The sequence below is a fragment of the Chionomys nivalis genome, chromosome 22, assembly GCF_950005125.1.
Source record: "Chionomys nivalis chromosome 22, mChiNiv1.1, whole genome shotgun sequence".
NCBI lineage: Eukaryota > Metazoa > Chordata > Mammalia > Rodentia > Cricetidae > Chionomys > Chionomys nivalis.
The window spans coordinates 19,266,567-19,288,385 of NC_080107.1; the positions used below are offsets into that span (position 1 = coordinate 19,266,567).

The 21,819-nt window shown below is 34.7% G+C and overlaps 1 protein-coding gene across 8 annotated transcripts in view; it reads right to left on the bottom strand.

Annotated features, from left to right (window-relative positions):
* Slc4a10 (solute carrier family 4 member 10) overlaps positions 1–21,819 on the bottom strand; it is a 220,683-nt gene that overhangs the window by 140,047 nt on the left and 58,817 nt on the right. The window contains exon 1 of one of the 8 annotated variants that reach the window (XM_057755054.1): positions 7,057–7,283. The exons of the other annotated variants lie outside the window; for them this stretch is intronic. Coding sequence (XP_057611037.1) covers positions 7,057–7,101 — 45 coding nt within the window. The 5' untranslated portion in view covers positions 7,102–7,283. Of the gene's footprint in view, positions 1–7,056; positions 7,284–21,819 lie in introns of those variants that run through there. 8 annotated transcript variants of the gene reach the window in all.

Genomic DNA, 21,819 nt, shown 5'->3' on the forward strand with positions numbered 1-21,819 from the left:
TTATTAATATCATACATCATCTTATAAACCATAATCCTCTCCTGTAGTTACACTTTTAAATATTTGATATATAAATAAAGTTCATCGCATATGTATAGAATTCTTCCAGCACCACCACAGACAAGAGACAGAATGGGATCACCTCTATGAGAACTCCACATCATCTGCCCTTTATTAAGTATGGTTTCTATTATCCCCTCTATTATATGGCCAGTATGTCATTTACAGGACCTTGTGACATCTAACTTATTCTCTCTATTTAACTATTTCACTTTGGGGGTTGATTACCTCAACTTTACTTTTTATACTTTGTACTCTGTTTTTTGCTTGAGGTTTAAGTTCTAGGGATTCTTATTTATACTTTTTCATCATGCTACTGTAAAAGAGCATTCTCTTTTAGTTTAATATATGCAATACCTTTTATTTTAGTATTCAAATTATCATCATTTAAAGTTCTTTTTCCCAGATTCTATTCTCTCTTCCTAGTAGGCTTCTTACTCTACTTGCTGTGGCTTCTACAATTTTTAGAAGTTTTTGTCAGGAGGTTTATAATCTTGAGTTGCCTGTTTATATTTAAGAATTCCTTGCTCATGTTCTCCCTCCTGCTGCTCCTCATTTGGACCTTTAAAATGGTGAATAAAAATGAATTGAATAGGAAGAAAATGTTCTCAACATAAATATATAAGTAAATATTTTTTTATAAAGAGTTTGGTTTTTCTGGAAAGAAAAGAAATGGAGTTCTTCATGGGGATTGTGTTGCATCTGTAAATTGCTTTCGAAAGGCCAGTAATTGTTACAATATTAATATGTGTGCATGAAATGTCTTTCCATCTTTTGGAGTCATCTTCAATTTCTTTATTCAATTTTTTATATAAATCTTTATTTCCTTAGTTAAATTTACTCCAAGATATTTTGTGACAATATTGTGAATGAAAATACTTCTGGAAGCTTCATTCCAACTCTACAGCTTTTATGCTACTGGTAGGTGAAATGCAGACTACAGAGGTGAAGAGTAACCTTCATTCTCACCCTGCTGTTTCCCTTGAAAGTAATAGCTCACCTTAAAGGTCTGACTACTTGAGGGACAGAGGTATAGATGCTATGGCAATTACCCACAACTTTATGATTGGATCTAAGGCCTGCTCCTTGAGATGGAGCCAAACTTGACAAAGACCAACAATCTGTGTCTAGCTTGGTCATAATCCCGGTGAGAGAATCCAATAATTCTGTTAAATACAGATAGTATTTAAAAAATCCTAATGAGCTTATTGCTGTTTCTATAGATCACTGCATCACTCAACCCTCATCAAAGAATCTTCTCCTTGCATAGATGGCATCTAACACAGAGACACCTGAACTGGACAACATGCAAAGAGGTAGAGACCACAAAAGGCTCACCCTCGGAGGTGAGATACATATTATACACCACTTCCACCCTAGACTTAGTGATCTCTTTGGGAGACTTGGCAGAAAGACTGTGAGAGCCAGAGATAGTAGATAATCAAAGAAACTGTTTTCTGGACACAACATGGCAATTGCACATATAAACTCAGCAACTATGACAGCAATCTAGAAAAAGACCTAAGTATAAATGGGGTGATAGTGGACACAAAGTCCCACCACTTTGTTTTTATATCAAGCTTTCTCTCCCCAAGTTTATCTTGTACACCTAATCCAATGGGACCATTTAATCTCTCTAGAGGAAAACCAGACTTTTCACTGAATCAGAAAAGGAGCTGTCTGGCTGTCTGAAGTGACTGAATAAGATGATCTAGAGTTGCAATTGACTTTTAAACCAATAAATACTATTTACTTTGACAACCTAACCCTTGGGGGTACCCAATAGTTTTCTTTTTTTTTTTTTGTACTTTTTTTTATCAGAAATAATGGTTCTTTATAGAGTAAATTGTTGTCAGCATTGGCTACTGACAGACTACAATTCTGTTTCCTTAGCAGATCAGGGCACTTAGCGTTTTCCTTCTGTTTCTGTTAAAATATTCTGTCCTTTCTTTTTTAATTTCCTATTCTCCCTTCTCCCCTACTCATTTATTCTTTGCTGTTCAAAGAGGTTTGAATGTTTTTATTTTTTAAATATTCCTAATACTATTTTTGGAGAAAAAAAGACATATCAAAGTGTCTGACTACTTTATGTTTAAAATTTTTCAGAGAAACACATCAGCGAAGCTAATATTTATCCTCATCATGATTACTCTATCACTAATAGTTATTCTGCTGCTATTATTATTTACTATAATTGCTGACATATTTCTATACTCTCCAGATCATATGCAACATTTCACTAAGCTTGGAATGTTTTCTTTTGGTTGTCCTAATACATACTTTATAGTTCTATAATTAACAAAGCATAATGCATTTACTTATTTATTTCTAATCACTTAACACATGTCAGAATCTGTGCTGAATTAAAAGACACAATTGCGATCAAAGATTTAATTTAGTTGAAGGGAGAAGATAGGTGTATTTTTAAAAGAATGTCAAGTATGTAAACATTATACTGGAACCTGGATGAGCAGTATAAATGCTCCCGTGATTAGCATAAAAAGGTCTATATCAAATTTCTCTAAAACAAAGTTCTTTTATCCAAATATTTACCGCAGTGAGTAAATATTTGTGGCATGAGTATTCACTGCATTAAATGACCCCACTAGATTGTCCTTGGTTAGGAAATGTCAAACACAAAGCCAAAACTAAATCAGATTACCTACCAATAACACAGTCACATTGGGGACAAGCAGGAGGTCTCTTAAGATATGAAATCTGGGACTTCTGAGTGCTTGTGGAGAGACTGAGTAATGCTCTCATATGCAATTTTGATAGAGAATTTTATTAAAATCCCTCATTTTGCTTCTACACCCTACTGTGTCAACTAACTACTAAATCTACTCAGGAATTTAATTTTCATACCCAAAGTCTCAAAAGAGCTGAGTTCTTAAAACGACTTCAAAATATGAGAGCTGCTCTTCTGTTCTTTATTTTATTTTTACCCAGGAATGAGGAGATCAGGAGAAAATATTATGTTCTTAGTTTGAAAATCATACTGTAATGCTCAAGACTCTATATGCCCTAGGGTTCTAACAAACCTTGCCTGCGATGGTCTAATTTACTCCAATAGCCTAAAGATGAACTGGGCTATTATGACTATTCAAGTATATTATATTCTTTATGCCTCATACTGTGCATCTCTCTTTGGGGGACACTCTACTTCTTCCACATCTACATATACACATATAGATTCAAATAGAGATTCACGAGAGAGAACATTTCAGCATTTATCTTTCAGTCTGGCTCTTTTCACATAACAAGATTATCTCTAGCTCCTTCCATTTTCTTTCAAATGGCCTGATTTTGTTCTTTATGGATAAGAAATCATCACTGTTTATATATACCAAATTTTACTTGTCAATTCTTCTGTTAACAAACATATAAACTAATTCCATCCATGATATTCATGCATAAAAATGCCATGTAGAAACCCATAACCATGTACAATGAATATATTCTAGTAATATAAACAAAATCAACTTGCCAAATACCAAAAAGAATATTAATAATTTGCACACTACATGTCACAAACTATTACAAGTACTCTATGTATCTTAACTCATTTAATATTTACAATACTTTGAGCTACATACCACCACTATCCCTTGGTTATGAATAAAGAAAGACTGACGATCATGCAGCTAAGTTTGAACTGAAAGGCTATGGCTGACTTGATACTTAACCACAATGCATACAGCCTCTTACATTACCCCAGCTATTACAAACCAGAGTCAATTTGTAGCTCAGCCCTGTATTTCTCTAATTGAAGGCTTTAATACAAGATACCAAGCACTTTGGAGGCACTTCTGGGCAAATTGCCCAGTTTGGGACTGGAAAATAGGGGATTTGCATCTGTTCTACCCACCTCTCTGCTATTTTCAGCTCGCTTGTTGATATAAAACAGAAGAGAGTAACACCGACTGTCCACCAGTCAGAAGCTAACACCTGCTTCCATTACAGCTTCTCCAATCCCCTTCCTCAGAGCCTGAGGTGACTGACCACTCTCTAGCACTTTTCATCAGATCTTGGTTTTTCCAGCCAAGTGAGGCAGTGGACAATTATGATCCTAGCAATTGGGAGACTGAATCAAAAGAGTAACAAATTTCAGCTATTCTAGCTCCACAGAAAGTCTGGCAAGTCTACACTATACAGGGAGATCCTGTCTCAAAATTTTAAAGTTGTTAGAATTTTCAGTCTAAGGTGTATGGACAGATACTTTTTGTTCCAAGTATAGCTCAAATTGTCTAGTTTCTCCCATACTTGCTACTCTTTATCTCAAATGTTTAACCCTAAGAAGAAAAACTCTTTTCCATAATACACATATCTACTAAATTATTCATACCTCCCCTAGAATTATAGCCACAGCCCTATTTTTTTTTTTTTTTTGGTTTTTCGAGACAGGGTTTCTCTGTGGTTTTGGAGCCTGTCCTGGAACTAGCTCTTGTAGACCAGGCTGGTCTCGAACTCACAGAGATCCGCCTGCCTCTGCCTCCCGAGTGCTGGGATTAAAGGCGTGTGCCACCACCGCTCGGAGCCACAGCCCTATTTTAAAGATGACACCATAGCTTCTTGCCAGGGACTAGGTTGAACTCAACTCTTAAATTAAGTTCACGCTGATTTATAAATCTAGAACTAATTTTTTTTGAGACAGGGTTTTTCTATATAATTCAATCTGGCCTTGAATTCTCAATATTCTTGTCTAGCAATAAAATTGCACCATGCATAATGATTAATCTAACACTAAATATACCTTTGATTTCTCTAATATTATGTCACGTGCATGGGAGGAAAGAATAGTAATATGTAACTCATACTAGAGTTCACCAGTTTACAGATTAAGTTAAAATTAATTGTAACAAACCAGTTTTAAGAGTCAACCCAGCCGGGCGGTGGTGGCGCACGCCTTTAATCCCAGCACTCAGGAGGCAGAGGCAGGCGGATCTCTGGGAGTTTGAGGCCAGCAGACCAGGCTCCCAGAGATCCGCCTGCCTCTGCCTCCCGAGTGCTGGGATTAAAGGTGTGCACCACCATTGCCCGGCTGAGCTTTCTTATAATATTCCCTCCATAAAAGAATTATCAAAACAATTATTTATGAATAGTCTATCTTTAGAGATCTTTATGATGTATAATGACATGCATTTTAAATTAGTGCAGATACAGGCAATCTTGGTAAAGAAGATCTCTTGTTCCTGGGAAGATTCATAAGGAACTCCACTGTTCAAAGTTCAAAATCATCTTGCTGAAGAGGAAGAATGGAGGGCATTCCGATTAAATGTCTGCTGCATTCTGCATTCCAATTAAATGTCTGCATTTTACTTTTCAGTGCAATGAATTTTGACACAGTAACAGGAATGTTTTCCTGATTTGTAAAAGCAATGGCAATTTAGAGACAATTTTTCATATAATAAAATTATTGATATTTAAGTATCACTAAAAGAACATAACCAAATACTTTATGATTGGTTCTTCTGAAAGGTCATAAATACAGTGAAACATTAGCAAAATTCTGTGGAAACCAAGGCCTAGAGGAATCCTGAAGCCATGCCAAGAAACAGAACGTACTCCTAGTGACTAATACACGCAAGTGCTGGAAATAAATTCTAACAGATTAAACAGGTTTTGTAGCAACTAAAAGGTATACTCAAATCATTCTAAAAATTAATCAAGCTTAAAAATATGGCAATCTTCCCAACTAATAAGAATGTAAGCTGCTAAGTAGCCAGAATAACATATAAATTATATCCAATGTCAGTAAGAAGAATTTTTAAATGTGTTTTTAATTAAAAAGAAAAAAACAGCTTCAACTGAATTTATTCACTGTTTCAGACTTTTTCCAATGTATTCATTTTTAATACTACATTTTCCTTCTGATTATTTTAAGTAAATAATAGCCTTGCTACAGGATTGTGAGGTCAACACTATTCTCTTGAGAAATTTTTAACATTCATATTCTTTTGGTAACAAATTTAACATATTTGATAGTTCCCTAAAACTGACTCAGAAATGTATAAAAATAAAAACAAATTAAATACAGCTCTTTAAAAATCTGAGTGTTAGGCATATAAATCTGTTGAGAATACAATTCTGAGGAAAGCCTAAACTAAATGAATTTTAACTTGAGAGGTTAGATATAGATACAATTATAGATGTAGATAGAGATAAACAAATAGCAGAGTTTCAACGCAAGGCAAATTCATAAATTCTATGTTCTAAGGCTTTCTACAATTTATAGTTAATGAGTTTAATGGAGTAAATTGAAAATGAAAGTAAGGAAACACTGAATCTCTCTGGGTCAAACAAAAACTCTTCAAGACGCTTAGAAGCCACAAGCCTCCTTTATGTAAAACAAATTCACAGCCAGCTTTCAGATGTGGTTAATGCCTTAGCAGAGATGTACATTAAAATCTCCATGAGTATCACCAGATCTAGGAAATGATTAAAAATGGCTTTTAGATAGTCCAGAGAATAACTAAATCTCATGAATTAGCTTACAGCCTGTATAAACGTTCTTCAGCTCAGTGAACTTCATTGCTGTTTGCCTCACTCCTATCAATGCTAGCAGCATTGATTACTGTGGTTAATCAGATAACAACCATTTTGCAATACATCAGTATTTATGGGCAGATGGTTATGATTACCAGTTGATTCATTTATGTTATTTTTATCATTTCAAGTAAAATACACAGCCTGAATATAATCAAGATTAATCTAGAAAAAACTCGAAAGAGCTATAAACCCTGTTCCTAATCACATAAAGTATATTCTCCTTTACTCCTCATCTCTATCCCAAAAAAAACTAAAGCAAAACAAAGTCATATACACATGCAAACACTTCTTAATTCATATTTTACCCATTATTATAATCATTACCTATTCAAATTTCCAAATGAAAAATGAGTCAATAAGCAATTGTGTTGATTAACATATTCCAAATTCCTAAGATCTGGACAACTTTGCATATGCAAAATAGCGTCGCAATTCACAAGACCATACCTGATGACTGAGAGACTGTAAGTGCTCACTGCTTCCAGGCTGCATGACCTTTCTGTTTCCTGTCTTACAAAGAATAAGCTCAGCTGTCTCTAGCTTTCAGCATTTCCAAGGTTAGTGAAGAAACCAAACAGCAGATCTGTCCATCAGAATCTATTTAAACCATCATCAAGATATCAGCTCTCACGCACTGTTCGTCTCCTCTGTGCAGTTCCCTACACTGCATGCTGAGAGATGCTGACACAGTGGTGTTTGCTGATGCTGTGAATGCTGTCTGAAAACACTCAGCTTACTGCTTGGAGCAATTCTGCACCATCCCAACTCAGGCACAGCGTCAGGTTCCCACTTCTGCTACTACACAGATGCACATTCAGAGAGAGGTTTATTTCTTATCAGTACTTTAAAAATAAGCAACGCTTTATTTAATTAAGTATTCAATGTGCCTGTTGCAAATACCATGTCAAAATGTCAACTCTTAACTATTAGGCAGATTTCTCCACATATAACTAAGCTGTAGTATTATGATGTAATAGGTAAATTTGTAATCTCTTTTCAAGAAAACTTCCTTCCAAAGCATCAAAATTAGAAGAATCTAAATGTGAAAAATTCATGAAATAGTAGATAACTGTGAACAATATAAACATGTGCATGCAATTTACATTACCAGGAATCTTTAATATTTATTCTTCAGAACAACATAATCCAATTAAAAACATCTAAGTTTTTGATTTGTCTTATACAGAGCTAAGAGTGCAAAAATCAATACACTATCATCAAGTCATAAGACTAGATGGTTCTTTAGCAAAGAAGCCTATGTAAAAGGTATTGCATATGCAGTATGAAATGTCATGGTACCCTATTACTCAAGACACTAGGAAGGCCTTTGTTCACCACTGCACAGCAGTTTGGGGAATTGTATGACTGGTGAAGTACTCTGGAAATAAAGGGCTCCAGATTACAGTTGGAAGTTTTTTGCCTTCACCCTGTGATTAAATAGCATTTGTGGATAAAGAAAAAAAAGACTAAGGCCAAAATCAAATTAAGTAAATTCAATATTAGAGCACAAAGTATAGGCCCTTATGTTAAAGTAGCCCATACATTCAGTACATGCTGAATTAATAATAATACAACACTTCATTTATATTCCTGTGAACTAAGCTACTGAAATTTCCTAATAGCTAACATAATGCACAAAAGGTGCCTTAGAAAAACATAGACTGAAAATAAATCAGTAAATGTTCCTTGTCCTACTCACATTTGATGGTATATGTTCCAAAATATATACATGCACATATATACATACATATAATCATGCAAAACAGTCAAAATGAGTCTAAATAAATTTATCATTTCAGCGGCAGAAAAGAAAAAAGGTTTGAAGACAGGTGGGAAATCTATTACGGTGAGATCTGAAGGTTCAGGGTGCATGTGATCAAGATATATTGCATACATGTGTGAAATTGTCTAAGAATTAAATAAATTTAAAACACTATTTAAGAAAAAGAAACCTGGGACCAGTGAGACAGTTGGGTGAGTAAAGGCATTCGCTGCCAAATCTACCGACCTGAGTTTAATCCACAGGGCCCATAAAGTGTGAGAAGAGAACCCCAGCAACTAGTCCTCTGACCCTCACATCTATGCCATGGCATATGCTCCCTCCCAACACACAAAATAAAATGGGAACACATAAGGAGACATACAGGCAGACGTTATGCAGGGAGTGAGAAACTTAGGAACACGCAGCCTGAAATGGGATGTCCCTATCAAATCCCTCTCCTTAGGCCTCAGAGAAGCCTGCAGAAGACGAGCCACAAAGAGTGTAAGAGAGGACCAGAGGACACCCAAAAACCAAGACCTTCTAAACCAACCTAATCAAAAGTCATATGAACTCGCCGAAACTGAAGCAGCACCAGGCTGCACCAGGCCTTTGCATAGACATTAAAGTTTCCAGTTTAGTGTTTTTCTGAAATTCCTAGGGTTGGAATGTGTGGATCTCTAATTCTTTGCCTCCTCTTGGTCTCTTTTGCTTCTTTTTGCTTTGACCAATACCGATGTGCTAGTTTTTGTTTTGACTAAATTTTATTATATTATATTACATTATATATGTATTATATTTTTTTATTATTATCCCTTAGATGTCTGTTTTCTAATGAAAGATAGAAAAGTTGTGTATCTGAATGGAAAGGGAAGAAAGGGGAGGAGGAACTGGGAGGAGTAGAAGGAAGGGAAAACATAATCAGAATATATTATGTAGAAAAAAATTTGTTTTCAATAAAAGTAAAGAAATAAAGATTTTAAAAAGTAAATTAAAAAGAAGTAGTGAACTTTAGATATTGCTGCTATTAATATTTATGGATTGATTAGAGATTCTTAACTCACCTTTCCATCCACACCCCCCTCCAGAAAGAGGAAGAAATTTGGCTTTTTAGTAGCCTGATACACACCTTTCCTTTAAGAAATTACTGTTTTCAGACGAACACATTTAGGCATGGACTTGATAGTTTGACAGTACACCTAAAAAAATTACAAGTACCCAAATATGGTTTACATAGGTAGTATTTATCCTCATAATCAAATATGTATTCATCTTTTGATACTTATCTTCTTAATAAAGCTTTCCTATACCATCTCCCTTTTAAGTTCATTCCTAACATGTAGAAAATAGTGAACATCTGTATGCATCAGATACTAAATATATGTTGAAACCTTGACCACCAGCAAGAGATGACTTCACAGAAATGGAGATAGCTAAATAAGACAAATGGAGGTGGTACATAGGCTTCCTTTGTTTTGATGGGCAAATTTAAAGAGAGATATGGAGCAATGGCAAGTTATCCTTCCTAATCTGGGGATCAGAAAGGGTCTCTCCAATGAGTACTATTAAAGGCTAGATGATTCTGAGAAGTCACATTTGAGAAGCAGTAAATACAATATGGATTAGACTTTAAAGTCCAAAGCCAATGACCTAGCATGAGAAGCCTTGGGAACCCTAGAAAAAGTTTGAACTTTGGTCTTAGGTGAACAAAATCCACCAGTGTCATGTAGTTTTAGATTATCCAAGCTCCACTACAAACAAACAATTGAGTAAAATAAAAAAAGAAAAAGACAGAAAAGTTACTTAATTTTATTATTACATGCTGATGGTGTAAACCAAGAGGCAATAGATATACAGATGAAAGACTCTAGATACATGGCTTAGCTGACAGAAATGGAATTGAGAAAGCGATATGGGAAATAAAGGAAAGAGAAATGTCAAGGTGTATTCCTAATCTCCTATGTTATTGTATCTCTTGTTTTATAATCAATGTGTTTTAATCACATTCTCTGGGGTTACTATTTTCATTTATATATGTCTCTTTTTTATATCTTAACTGGCACATTTAAGAGTATATGGGCAATAAAAACTGGACTTGATTTTAAGAGTGGGTAAGGAAGGGGAGAATCTGGGAGGTGGTATTGGGAGGGGGAAGGTGGGTGAATGTGATCAAAAAGTATTGGACAGAGTCCCACAGCCAAAACAGGCAGAGCTTGGGGAACCCCACAGAAGAAGGGGAGGATGGAATGCAAGAGATAGGGGTCGAGGACACCATGAGAACATGGCACACAGAATCAACTAAGCATGGCTCATGGGGGCTCACAGAGACTGAAGCAGCACTCATGGAGGCTGCATGGGTCTGCTTTAGTCATTTAGCTTGGGGTTTTTGTGGAACTCCTTACACTGAGCGTTGGGATATGTCTGACTCTTCTCCCTACTCTTGGAACCCTTTTCATGGTTCTAGGTTGCCTCATTCAGCTTTGATAAGACAGTTTGTTCCCAGTCTTCATGCATCCTGTGATGCTGAGTTCAGTTGATATCCCCGGGAGGACTGATCGTTTCTGAAGGAAAACACTGAATCAGTGGATCTGATGGAGAAGGACATGGGGGTGGGGGGGTGTGCATTGGAAGAGTGGGGAGGGAGAGACTATGGCTGGGATATATTGCATGAGAAAAAAATAAATTAAAAAGAAAAAGCAAACCCAATATAAGTGACAAAAAATTAAATGAAGTCTTGAGGAGGAATATTTGGCTTAAATTCCCTGTGTCTTCCTGAATGTGCATAATTGAATAACGTTATTAAATGAATACACTGGAAATAAGCATGTCCATCAACCTTTTATTATTCTCTTGAAGAAAAATGAAATAAATATACATTATTAAATTTTCCTCAGTAATTTCCTGCCAACATACTCGATACTTTCTATATTATTAAAACCTGGAGACATACCTCTTAATCTATTATCTAATAAAAAACATTTTAAATAAAAAATCATTTATTTGTTGTGGATGCCCAAAAATGTGAGCCTATTTCTACCTTGTCTGTTGGTCAGAGAGTTCAGAGATTGCTAATTGTTGTTGACAACAACAAGAACTACACAACCTGATCCAGGATATGGTTTCTTGGTTCTTTTGACATTAAGATGCCCATACAGCTAGATCCACTCCACCCTGACAGATGGTCAGGATGTGCAAGCATCCTTCTGCTCCTTCTTTTGTAATAAGATGTTACCTGGGGAGTGACTGCTTTCAGGATACTTGGTGTAGTGTGGGTCCACTGCCTAAGCAATAGAATGCTAATGACTCGATGACTCAAAGTGTTGAAGCAATGAACTGTTTGAGTAGTCCTTTGTGTCATGTTAAAGAAGTCTTTTGTTGCCTTCTTCTCCCTTTTGTATTGGGGTATAAACGTATATGGAAAACTAAACATGGCTGTTGTCAGTATTAACTGAAACTCTCTCCTGATACTATTCTGTTTTCTGATTTATTATTTTTATTCGTGTTTTCATTCTCTTCACTATTTTTCTGATCCCCACACCCTTACCCTGGCAAAGGTATTTTTGTTGAGGCTGGTCCCCTACAATTTGTTGTCCATTTTTAGATCCATATAATAGTAAGTTAACACGACTAACCAACTAAACTCTAAGAAAGCTGGGGCCTTGAGGTCTAGATCGGTGATTAGGATCATCATTGTGCTTCTAGAGGACTTGAGTTCAGTCCTCAGCACCAACATCAAGCAGTTACAGCTCCTAGAAATCCAGTGCCCTCTTGGTTTTATAGGAACACTCACACATGTGCACATATGCATATGTACATAAATGAATAAAAATAAACCTTAAAATAAAGTACATCTGTTATTATGTCTTCTTTTTTTTCAGAGCTGCAGACCAAACCCATGGCTTTGAGGTTCCTAAGCAAGTGCTTTACCTCTGAGCTAAATCTCAAATCCCTAAAAATGAAATACATCTTTATGCCACTATAGTGCTGTTAAAAATTACTTATTTATACAGTATACTACTCTTAGCATTATCATTGCAGTACCATTATCATAGAAAAGCAGGCTGTCAATACACTTTTTTTGACAAATATTTCATAAAAGATATGAAGAGTAGACAAAACATTGCAGAATAGAAAAGAAAGAGTTTATTTAGTTCTGATATAACAAATTAGAATGGGTGCTATGTAAACAGAAGAAGTATATATCACACAGCTCTGGAGGCTAAGAAATCCAAGATCAAGTGGTCAGTTGGTTCAGTGTCTAGTGAAGGTTTTCTTCTCTCTAAAACTTTACATGCAAGAATGGTAACTTTCTGTGACTTTTTTTTTTCCCCACAAGGGAACAAATGTGATTCTAAAAGGCATAGCTATCATATCAGTGAGTTATCATCACGTTGGTGGTTGGGTTCTCAACAGATGAACTTGAGGGAGGTAATGAACATTATGACTCTAGCTAGGTAAGGAGTACACATTGAAGGTGACATTGATTTTTTGATCTGTCAAACACAAGACCACCCAAATCCTAAATGTTGAGCATCCTTAGAAGAGCAAACATTTTAGAACTACCACATTTTTGTGATTTTATTTCTGTTACCAAGAATTCCAACCTCTCATTTCACACATGAAGTAATTAAAATGTAGAGAAATTGAGTCAGGGTCAGAAATCAGAATCCTGTATCTTTAGTTTCACAGTTAAAGTCATTGCTTTGATATTTTATTTACATGTTTACATTTCATTGTACATGTATATATCTATTATTTATTATGTGTATGAATGCATGTGCATATATATACACACACATATATATAGATAGATACATACATACATATATATATACATACATACATACATACATACATACATACATACATACAATGGCCTACACAAAGTTCAGAATACAGCTTGGATCCCAAGGCTAGAAGTGCAGTCTTCAGACTTTAGGGATCAGATACCTGTACTCACAGAAACATCTAGTTGATCCAATATACTAACATTTTTTAAAGTACAGATCAATCCTATCTGTCACAGTAAGACAGCAAAAAATACAAAAATTCTTTAAAATATTCAATCATGTCTAAGTTCTGATTTGAAGATTTTATCTGATAGTACAGCAGTTTGGATTTAAGGTATGGTCTTCTGTCTAGAAATCATGCATTGAGGGTTTGGCAGCAACTGGTATCACTACTTGGATGTGTTTGTGACTGGAGTAGAAGGTATCAAGTTCTCCAATGGACTACTAGGAGGTAGAGGCTGCTTCAGGAGTTCACTAGAGGTTTCTTTAATGGGTGTAACTGTGCTGATCCCTTTCCTATCTGCCCTTTTGCTTCTTGACAGCCATGATATTGGCAGCTCCAGACATGTATTTCAGGCACTGTGATGTCTCTGCTGCAATGAGATACTATATTTTCACACCTTCTGTTTTATTTCAACCTTATAAATAACAACACAACCAGCATCATATATATATATATATTACACTGCTTTATATATTTTCTTCTTCCCTAAAATGAATTCCCATAAAAATTACTTGGTCAAAGGAAAAAAAACATATTTTAAACAATACTGGAGAGAATGTGAACATTTTGGAGACTTGAGACAAAATGATCAAATTTCCCTCCAAAACTCTTGCTATTTGTGTTCTCCAACAAGAATATCTGTTGTCTTATTGTTTTGTCAAATTGGATTATCACATGGTATTTATGTAAAATAATAACTGCAGTGTTAATATAAATGTTTTAAAAAATAAAGGTGGACTTACTTTAAGGCAAGTAGACTTTACTTAAATTAGTAGCTAAGCAAAATAGTGTTATCTTTATGGTCAATGAACAATAAAATTTTAGGATAAATAAAAATACGGATAAATCACAATGACTGACCCTCCTTAGTAAATGAACTCAGGATTGTCAAGCCAAACAATTTCCCTTTGAATTAAAGTTACCAAGCAATAACAAAGTAGATTGATTATAACCCAGTGAGATGGAAGGTGCATGCTTAGTCTTTATTTTTCCCCTGTGACATTTATAGAATGAAATGACCTAGAAAGAGTGAGTCATTCATTGAAACAGAAAGAAAACAGCCTTAGGAAACCTTTCAAATGTCTGTCAGACAAACCTTCTGATAAAGAAAAATGTAATAAGGCTCCACAATATCATGCATATACACAAGGCTTTTAAAGTGTAAATTTATTTCACAAAGCACCATTGCAGTGCTAAGAATAGAAAGGAAATGGCTAAATTTCATAAGTTTTACTGTTTTGTTTATTTTATTTTATTTTATTTATTAAAAATTTCCACCTTCTCCCATCCTCCCATTTTCCTCCCTCTCCCCCAACTCCCACTCCCCCTTGCTCTCCAGTCCTAAGAGAAGTCAGGGTGCCCTGCCCTGTAGGAAGTCCAAGCCCCCCCTCCCCCATCCAGGTCTAGGAAGGTGTGCATCCAAACAGACTAGGCTCCCAAAAAGCCAGTACATGCAGTAGAATCAAAATCCGGTGTCATCATCATTGGCTTCTCAGTCGGCCCTCATTGTCAGCCACATTCAGAGAGTCTGGTAGTACTGCCAGAGGTATTACCATCCCTGACTTCAAACTCTATTACAGAGCTACAGTAATGAAAACAGCTTGGTATTGGCATAAAAACAGAGATGTTGACCAATGGAATCAAATCGAAGACTCGGATATTAACCCACAAACCTATGAACACCCGATTTTTGACAAAGGAGCTAAAATTATACAATGGAAGAAAGAAAGCATCTTTAACAAATGGTGCTGGCATAACTGGGTGTCAACCTGTAGAAGAATGAAAATAGATCCATATCTATCACCATGCCCAAAACTCAAGTCCAAATGAATTAAAGACCTCAAAATAAATCTGAGCACACTGAACCTGATAGAAGAGAAAGTGGGAAGTAGTCTGCAACACATGTAATTTTTAAAACCACTCAAACATACCTTTGTATGGAAACAAGGTAAATATCATTCGGCAAGTTAATTTGTACCACAAGATAACATGCCATTTAATTCCTGTTCTCTTTAACATCTTAGGTGGAGAATGCAAGGATGCACTTATAAAGAAGGTGTTGAACTTTGTTTCCTAAGTCAACTTACACATAGTGTTGTGATGGTTATAGACATTTTAATTACTAGAAAGGCATTCTTACAAAAGTGGCCTAAAAATTACAGCAAAACCACATAAGAGCAAGGATATAGATGGCAATAGTATTTGTAATGGCAAACACAGGAGCACTTTAAATGTTAGACATGAAGAAGTACAAGTGTGCAGGCAGAAACCTTTCAGGAACCTCAAGAAACAGTTGATAATAGTGAGATTTTGGACTGAAGACAAAGATAAGAGGATTTGTTTTAAAATAGTCTTCTGAAAAACAAACTGAAACTAGGTACACAGATTGAAGAATATGAAATTCAAAGTGACCAGAACTATTCCTCTCTCCCTCTTTCCAAACAACCAGTATTGTGTATACAAAAACAAATTAAGAAGTATAGTGGAACAACAGCAATAAACCTTGATTTGTAAATAATCTTCAACTCAAGTGCGTATAGCAAATTTACTGAAAGTTCATTTCCCTCTGTGGTACAGGACAGGAAACTTCAGAAGCATAAAAATAAAAGAAGAAAAATAATCTTTTCTCTATTCAACTGACCTTAGGAACCTCAATTTCTCTGTATTTTAAAGTTATAATATTTATTCAGTCTCCATTTTACTGAGTTTTAAATATCATACTGCTATTACTTGGAGGAAAATATATTTAATATATCATATTCACATAGAAAAATATTTTACTTAGTTACAGTTTCACATTTAATCTTTTTGTGTTAGATAGGACAATGAGATAGATTATTGATATTTTACCTAAGATCATAATGACTTTGACTACATGATCAAAGATACAAAAAAATTATTCAGAGTTGATACTGTGGTTTTAAATAATATGTTTCAATATAAATTAGTTTCAGAAGTAATATTAAACTAAAATAATGATAGGCATAAATAAGTTAAAAACTCTTCCAAAGACAATTTGTTAAGTAATGGTCATATTTTAAAGTCAAATTTGGGTTCAAATTTTTACAACTTATTCTTAAGTTAATTGGGTAAACAAATAAGCATAGTGAATGTGATTTTTATCACAAACACAACTGAAATAAAAATTTATATTCTGACCACTAGCCAAAATGTGTTCACATTTTTCTAACAATGTTTCAAGCTCACTAAGATGTTTCCTGTGACTTCTAATTGTTTGCCTTTTTAGAGGAGTATGTACAAGCAAAATAAATTAATTTAAAAAATAAAGTATGCATAGGAACAAAAGCAGACTAGACATTTCTTAGACCTGATACCATTTCTAACTGCATGTGTTTGTGTGTTTTTTGGGTGCTCTGTGTTAAAACTATGCTGTGTGACTTAGGCAGCTTGAGGTACATTTGGCAAAGGCATCTTGTAAATGAATAATAAAACAAGCATGATTTGTACACATGAAATTAATTGACTCTTATGGAATCTAATTAATTGCTATATCCAAATATAAATATTTTATCATGATCTCAAAATTTTTATTTATTTGTCCTAAGTGGCTGTGATACTAGGTCATATGTAACAAATGATATGATGTCTTTCAAAAGTAAATTCTCAAATATTACTATAGAATGTAGGTAAAGTGAGTCATAAATGACAGGGGACTGCTGTCTGGAAAAATAAACTGTCTCTTATGAGCATCAAAAGACTGGAATTATTTCATGCAGGCCCCAAGATTCACTGAATACACATGTTCATTCCTGTGTATTGCCAGTAACCAAAATACAGAAATTACCAAAGTACACATGGTTGTATAAACAGAAAAGAGACAATGATATGTATATTTGATATATATATATATCATTATAGACATATATGTAAACTAGAATAATATTTAGCCAGAAAAAAAGAGGAAACCCCTGCCATTGGAAATGACCAAGATTAAACTGAAGAGAATTCTCTGAAATAGATTAAGTTAGAAAAATACTTTTTTGATATCTGCAAAATTGATATGGGATTTCCCTATGTATGCTGTGAATAGCATTAATGAATAAAGAGACTGCTTTGGACCTATAGCAGGGCAGAACTTAGCTAGGTGGGGAAAACTAAACTGAATGCTGGGAGAAAGAAGGGCAGAGTGAGAAGGAAGCCATGGAGCCGCAGCCAGAGACAGACACTAGAAACTTTACCCAGTAAGTCACTATCACATGGTGATATACAGATTAATGGAGACAGGTTAAATTAAGATTAAGAGTTAGCCATTAGAAGCTAAAGCTAATGGGCCAAGCAGTGCTTTAATTAACACAGTTTCTATGTGATTATTTTGGGGCTAAGCAGCTGGAAACACAAAATATCTAGAATACAAAACCCTAGAGTGTGATTGAGAAATAGGGCCCTTACCTAGCATTTTCCAGGTCTGATTCCCAACCATCTGCCTCTTATATGCCAGCCTCAGATAAACAGAAAGTATAAATATGACTGAGGTAAAAGAGGAATGGTCATATATTGGCCAAAAGATACACACCTTTAGTTATAGATGGTTCAGTTCTGTCGGCCTAATGTTCAGTGTGATAACCACAGTGAACAAACAGTACAGAGATCTGGTTAGAGGAAGTAATTTTAAAGACCACTGTATAAAGTGATGTAATGGGTGTGATAGTGAACCTGATTGTGTCAGCCATTCATAATGCTATCAAACCATACTCAAATTACATGGAATTTTATTTCTCAGAAATAAATCTGAAGAAGACAAGGGCCAAGTGAGGAATGCATAGAGAGCTTGCACAAACACACACGTGGACACTGACATTGACACACACACACAATGTGGCAATTCTTTCCCAGATGAGCTCTCACTTCAAGCTCATAGATTTCTAGAAAGTGGGAGACAATTCGGATCATACCTGACATTATAAGCCTATATATTTCTAAATATTGTCATTTGGGAAAGGATGGGATGGAATTCACTTTAATATCTAAAAAGTTTAAGTTATTTAAAAGGAAAGAATGAACTGGGATTCCTACCTGATTCGTTTAATTGCTCCAGATTACCAAAGTTATTCACAACAACATTACCAACAAGTCACCAAGACTATTATTATAATGAAAATAATTCAAGATATGAAAATATAATTTAATAAACAGAAAGACTCTCTAAAAAAATACAAGATGAAATAAACCTTGCAATGAAAAATTCAGGAATTCACACAGAACATTCAAGGAAAAGTCCCACCAATGAGACTGAACCAAGTGAAAGAAAGAATGGCAGGTCTTTAAATCAAAGAATGGGAATTGTATCATTCAATTAAAGGAAATTTTGAGTCAAAAAAAAAAACATAACAAAACATACAGAATCACATATAGAACAAACACAAGTAACAAAAACAGAAAAAGAAGAGACCCAGGCCAAAGCTACATAAAATATTTTCAAAAAAAAATTTAAAAAAGAAAAGCTCCCTAATCTAAGGAAAGAGATACCTATCAAAGACCAAAAGGCATATAGAGCACCAAATAGAAAGGACTAAAGACTCCATGTTTTTAGTAAAAACACTGATGTGGGAGTGATTTTTTTTTCTAATCTGTTGCTTTTATTGGTTAATTAATAAACTGCCTAGGCCCATTTGATAGGCCAACCCTTAGGTGGGTGGAATAAACAGAACAAAATGCTGGAAAAAAGAAGCCGAGTCAGTGAGTCGCCATGATTCTCGTACTCCAGAAAGACGCAGGTTAAGATCTTTCCTGGTAAGCGAGCTCGTGGTGCTACACAAAATATTAAAAATGGGTTAAATCAATATGTAAGAGCTAGCCAATAAGAGGCTAAAACTAATGGGCCAGGCAGTGTTCAAAAACATACAGTTTCCGTGTAATTATTTCGGGTAAAGCCATGCGGGCGGCCGGGTGCCGGGGACGCATCCCGGCTGCTCCTATTACAACGGAACTGTGCACAGCCCAGCCGCTCATACCACAACAAAACACTAAACAAAAGGCACTGAAATCAGCAAAAACAAAAAGATAAAGCCATATACAAAGGTGTCTCCATCAGAATAACAGACGGTTTTCAATGGAGACTGTGAAAGCTGGAAACTTAGTATGATGTTCTACAAGCTATGAAAGACCATATGTGCTAGTCCAGACTATTATACTCTCAAAAACTATCAGTCATACTCAAAGGAAAAGGAGATTTTTTACATGATAAAAATAGAGTTAGGTATTTATAGGCATTAAACCAGCTCTAGCAGGGATACTAGAAAAAATACTAAATATGTCTAAAAACACGGGATAAATAACTAATTTGAGAACACTTAATTAAAAGATGTTTAACAAAATAACAAAAAAGCAACAAAATGACATCTAATACTATACATCATTTAATAATATCTTTTCATAATGATCTCAACTCACTAATAAAGAGACACAGACAGACTAGATTAGGAAACAAGATCAGTCTTTTTCCTGTCCTGAGGATCTAGGGAAACAGGGATCACATATCAACATTATAGAGGCAATATACAGCAAGTCCACAGCCAACATCCTAAACAGAAATACACAGCATTTCCACTAAACTTAGGAACAAAGCAAGGATGTTCACTATGCCTCTTCCTGTTCAATACAGTACTGAATTCTTATCTAGAGCAATAAAACAAGTGAAAGAGACATAGAGGATACAAGTAAGAAAGAAAGACATCAAGGTACCCTCATGTGATGATGATATGATTCTATACATAAGACCCTGAAGACTCCATCAGAAAACACCTAGATCTGATAAACACAGTCAGTATTTTAATACTATGGTTACTGTGATTGAAGAGCTAGCTCAGTCAAAAAAGTTCTTGACATGCAAGCATGAAATCTGATTTTGATCCATAGAAAACAGTAAAAAAAAAAAAAAAAAAAAAAGTCAGGTAAGGTAGTACGTGCTTATAACCCCAGGGGCTCCTGGCCAGGTAACCCAGGCTACTTGTCAAGCTCCAGAACAGAACTTGCTAATATAATACCTCTCAAAAAAAAAAATTATGGTCATTATTTTTGATACTCTGTAATTCATTTATTAAACTTCTATGTGTATCTAATGTTCTTATCATATTTGGAGCAGGTAGGTTTCTGAAATTGGAAAAAATAATCTGTTCACATGTTCACATGTTCACTCCTAACACTCTACAGAATTATCCAGTTAGCTTCTTATATAGTGTTTCCACAGAAACCAGCTTAAATATTTATTACTATGCCCTTCATAGTAATAAAATCCTCACCCTCAAGCATGAATCTAAAATTAATATTTATAATATGTAGAATCAATTTTATAAAATTGTTATTTTCTCTAATGCATATTTAAACTAAAAGTAACTTTATGAGTGTCTTTTTATATATCTACATATTTTAGTACATAAAATAGAAAATACTCCCAAACATATTTTGTATTCTTATTTGATCTGTAGTTAGTTACAAGATCCTTTGTGATTTATGATTATCCATTACAAATTGTAAAGCCTTTATACCTTCCTTAATCTTTCAGATAACTGACAAATACCCATGGCATTTGAGTTTTCAAGAAGCTGACAACCCGTGGATGTATTTGATAGTAAGTACTAAGGTGTCCTGTCTTACTTTTAGATAGAATGTATCTGTTTAAAAGAGTCTTGAAAACAATTTAGCTCCCTTCTTCATTAGCTCCTATATAACTATGGGTTTTCTTATATTAGAAGGGAGTTTTAAATGATACAGCTACCTGCTCTATTTTAATTTTGTTAATTTTCAAGAAATTTTATGCCTATAAACACTTTTATGTTTTCTGGCAGTATGCTTTGTATTTTCTTAATGATGAGCACAAACACTTTAAAATATATTCATTATCTTTTTTAAACATTTCATTATTAAGTTTTAAAATGCATCAAGTCTTTTTTACTCCATACATTTCTCTGTGAACAATTTCTTAAGCCATTTATTTCAACGTTTTTTTTTAATTGCCCAGCTTTTCCCATTAGAAATGATTCCTAAAGGGGTAATTTTTTATTTTGATTTTACTACTCCTGGCTTGCCAAAAACTAGCAAAGGCAGTATTATCTTTAAAGATTTTATTTTCAGAGTCAGAGAGATGGTGGTGCACTTGTCCTCGACTTGAAAGCTGAGGCAACATCACAGGATCGAGGCCATTCAGGAATACACAGCCAAGATACTGTCACAAAAAAAGCAAAAATCCACTTTTTAGTCTTGTACTCAGTTTTTGAATAATAAACTGAGATGAAAACATTTGAGAAGTCGGTGGCTCTGCCAAATTTAGATCTTCTGCATCATTCTGGCATATTCAGTCCTATGTTGGAGCTTTTCTAAAAGTTCACTTTTATTTTCAAAAAGAAATAATGTTATCTTTATTATAACCAAATCAACCACTAGATTTTTTAATTTATTCTCTCATATATTATAAACTGAAC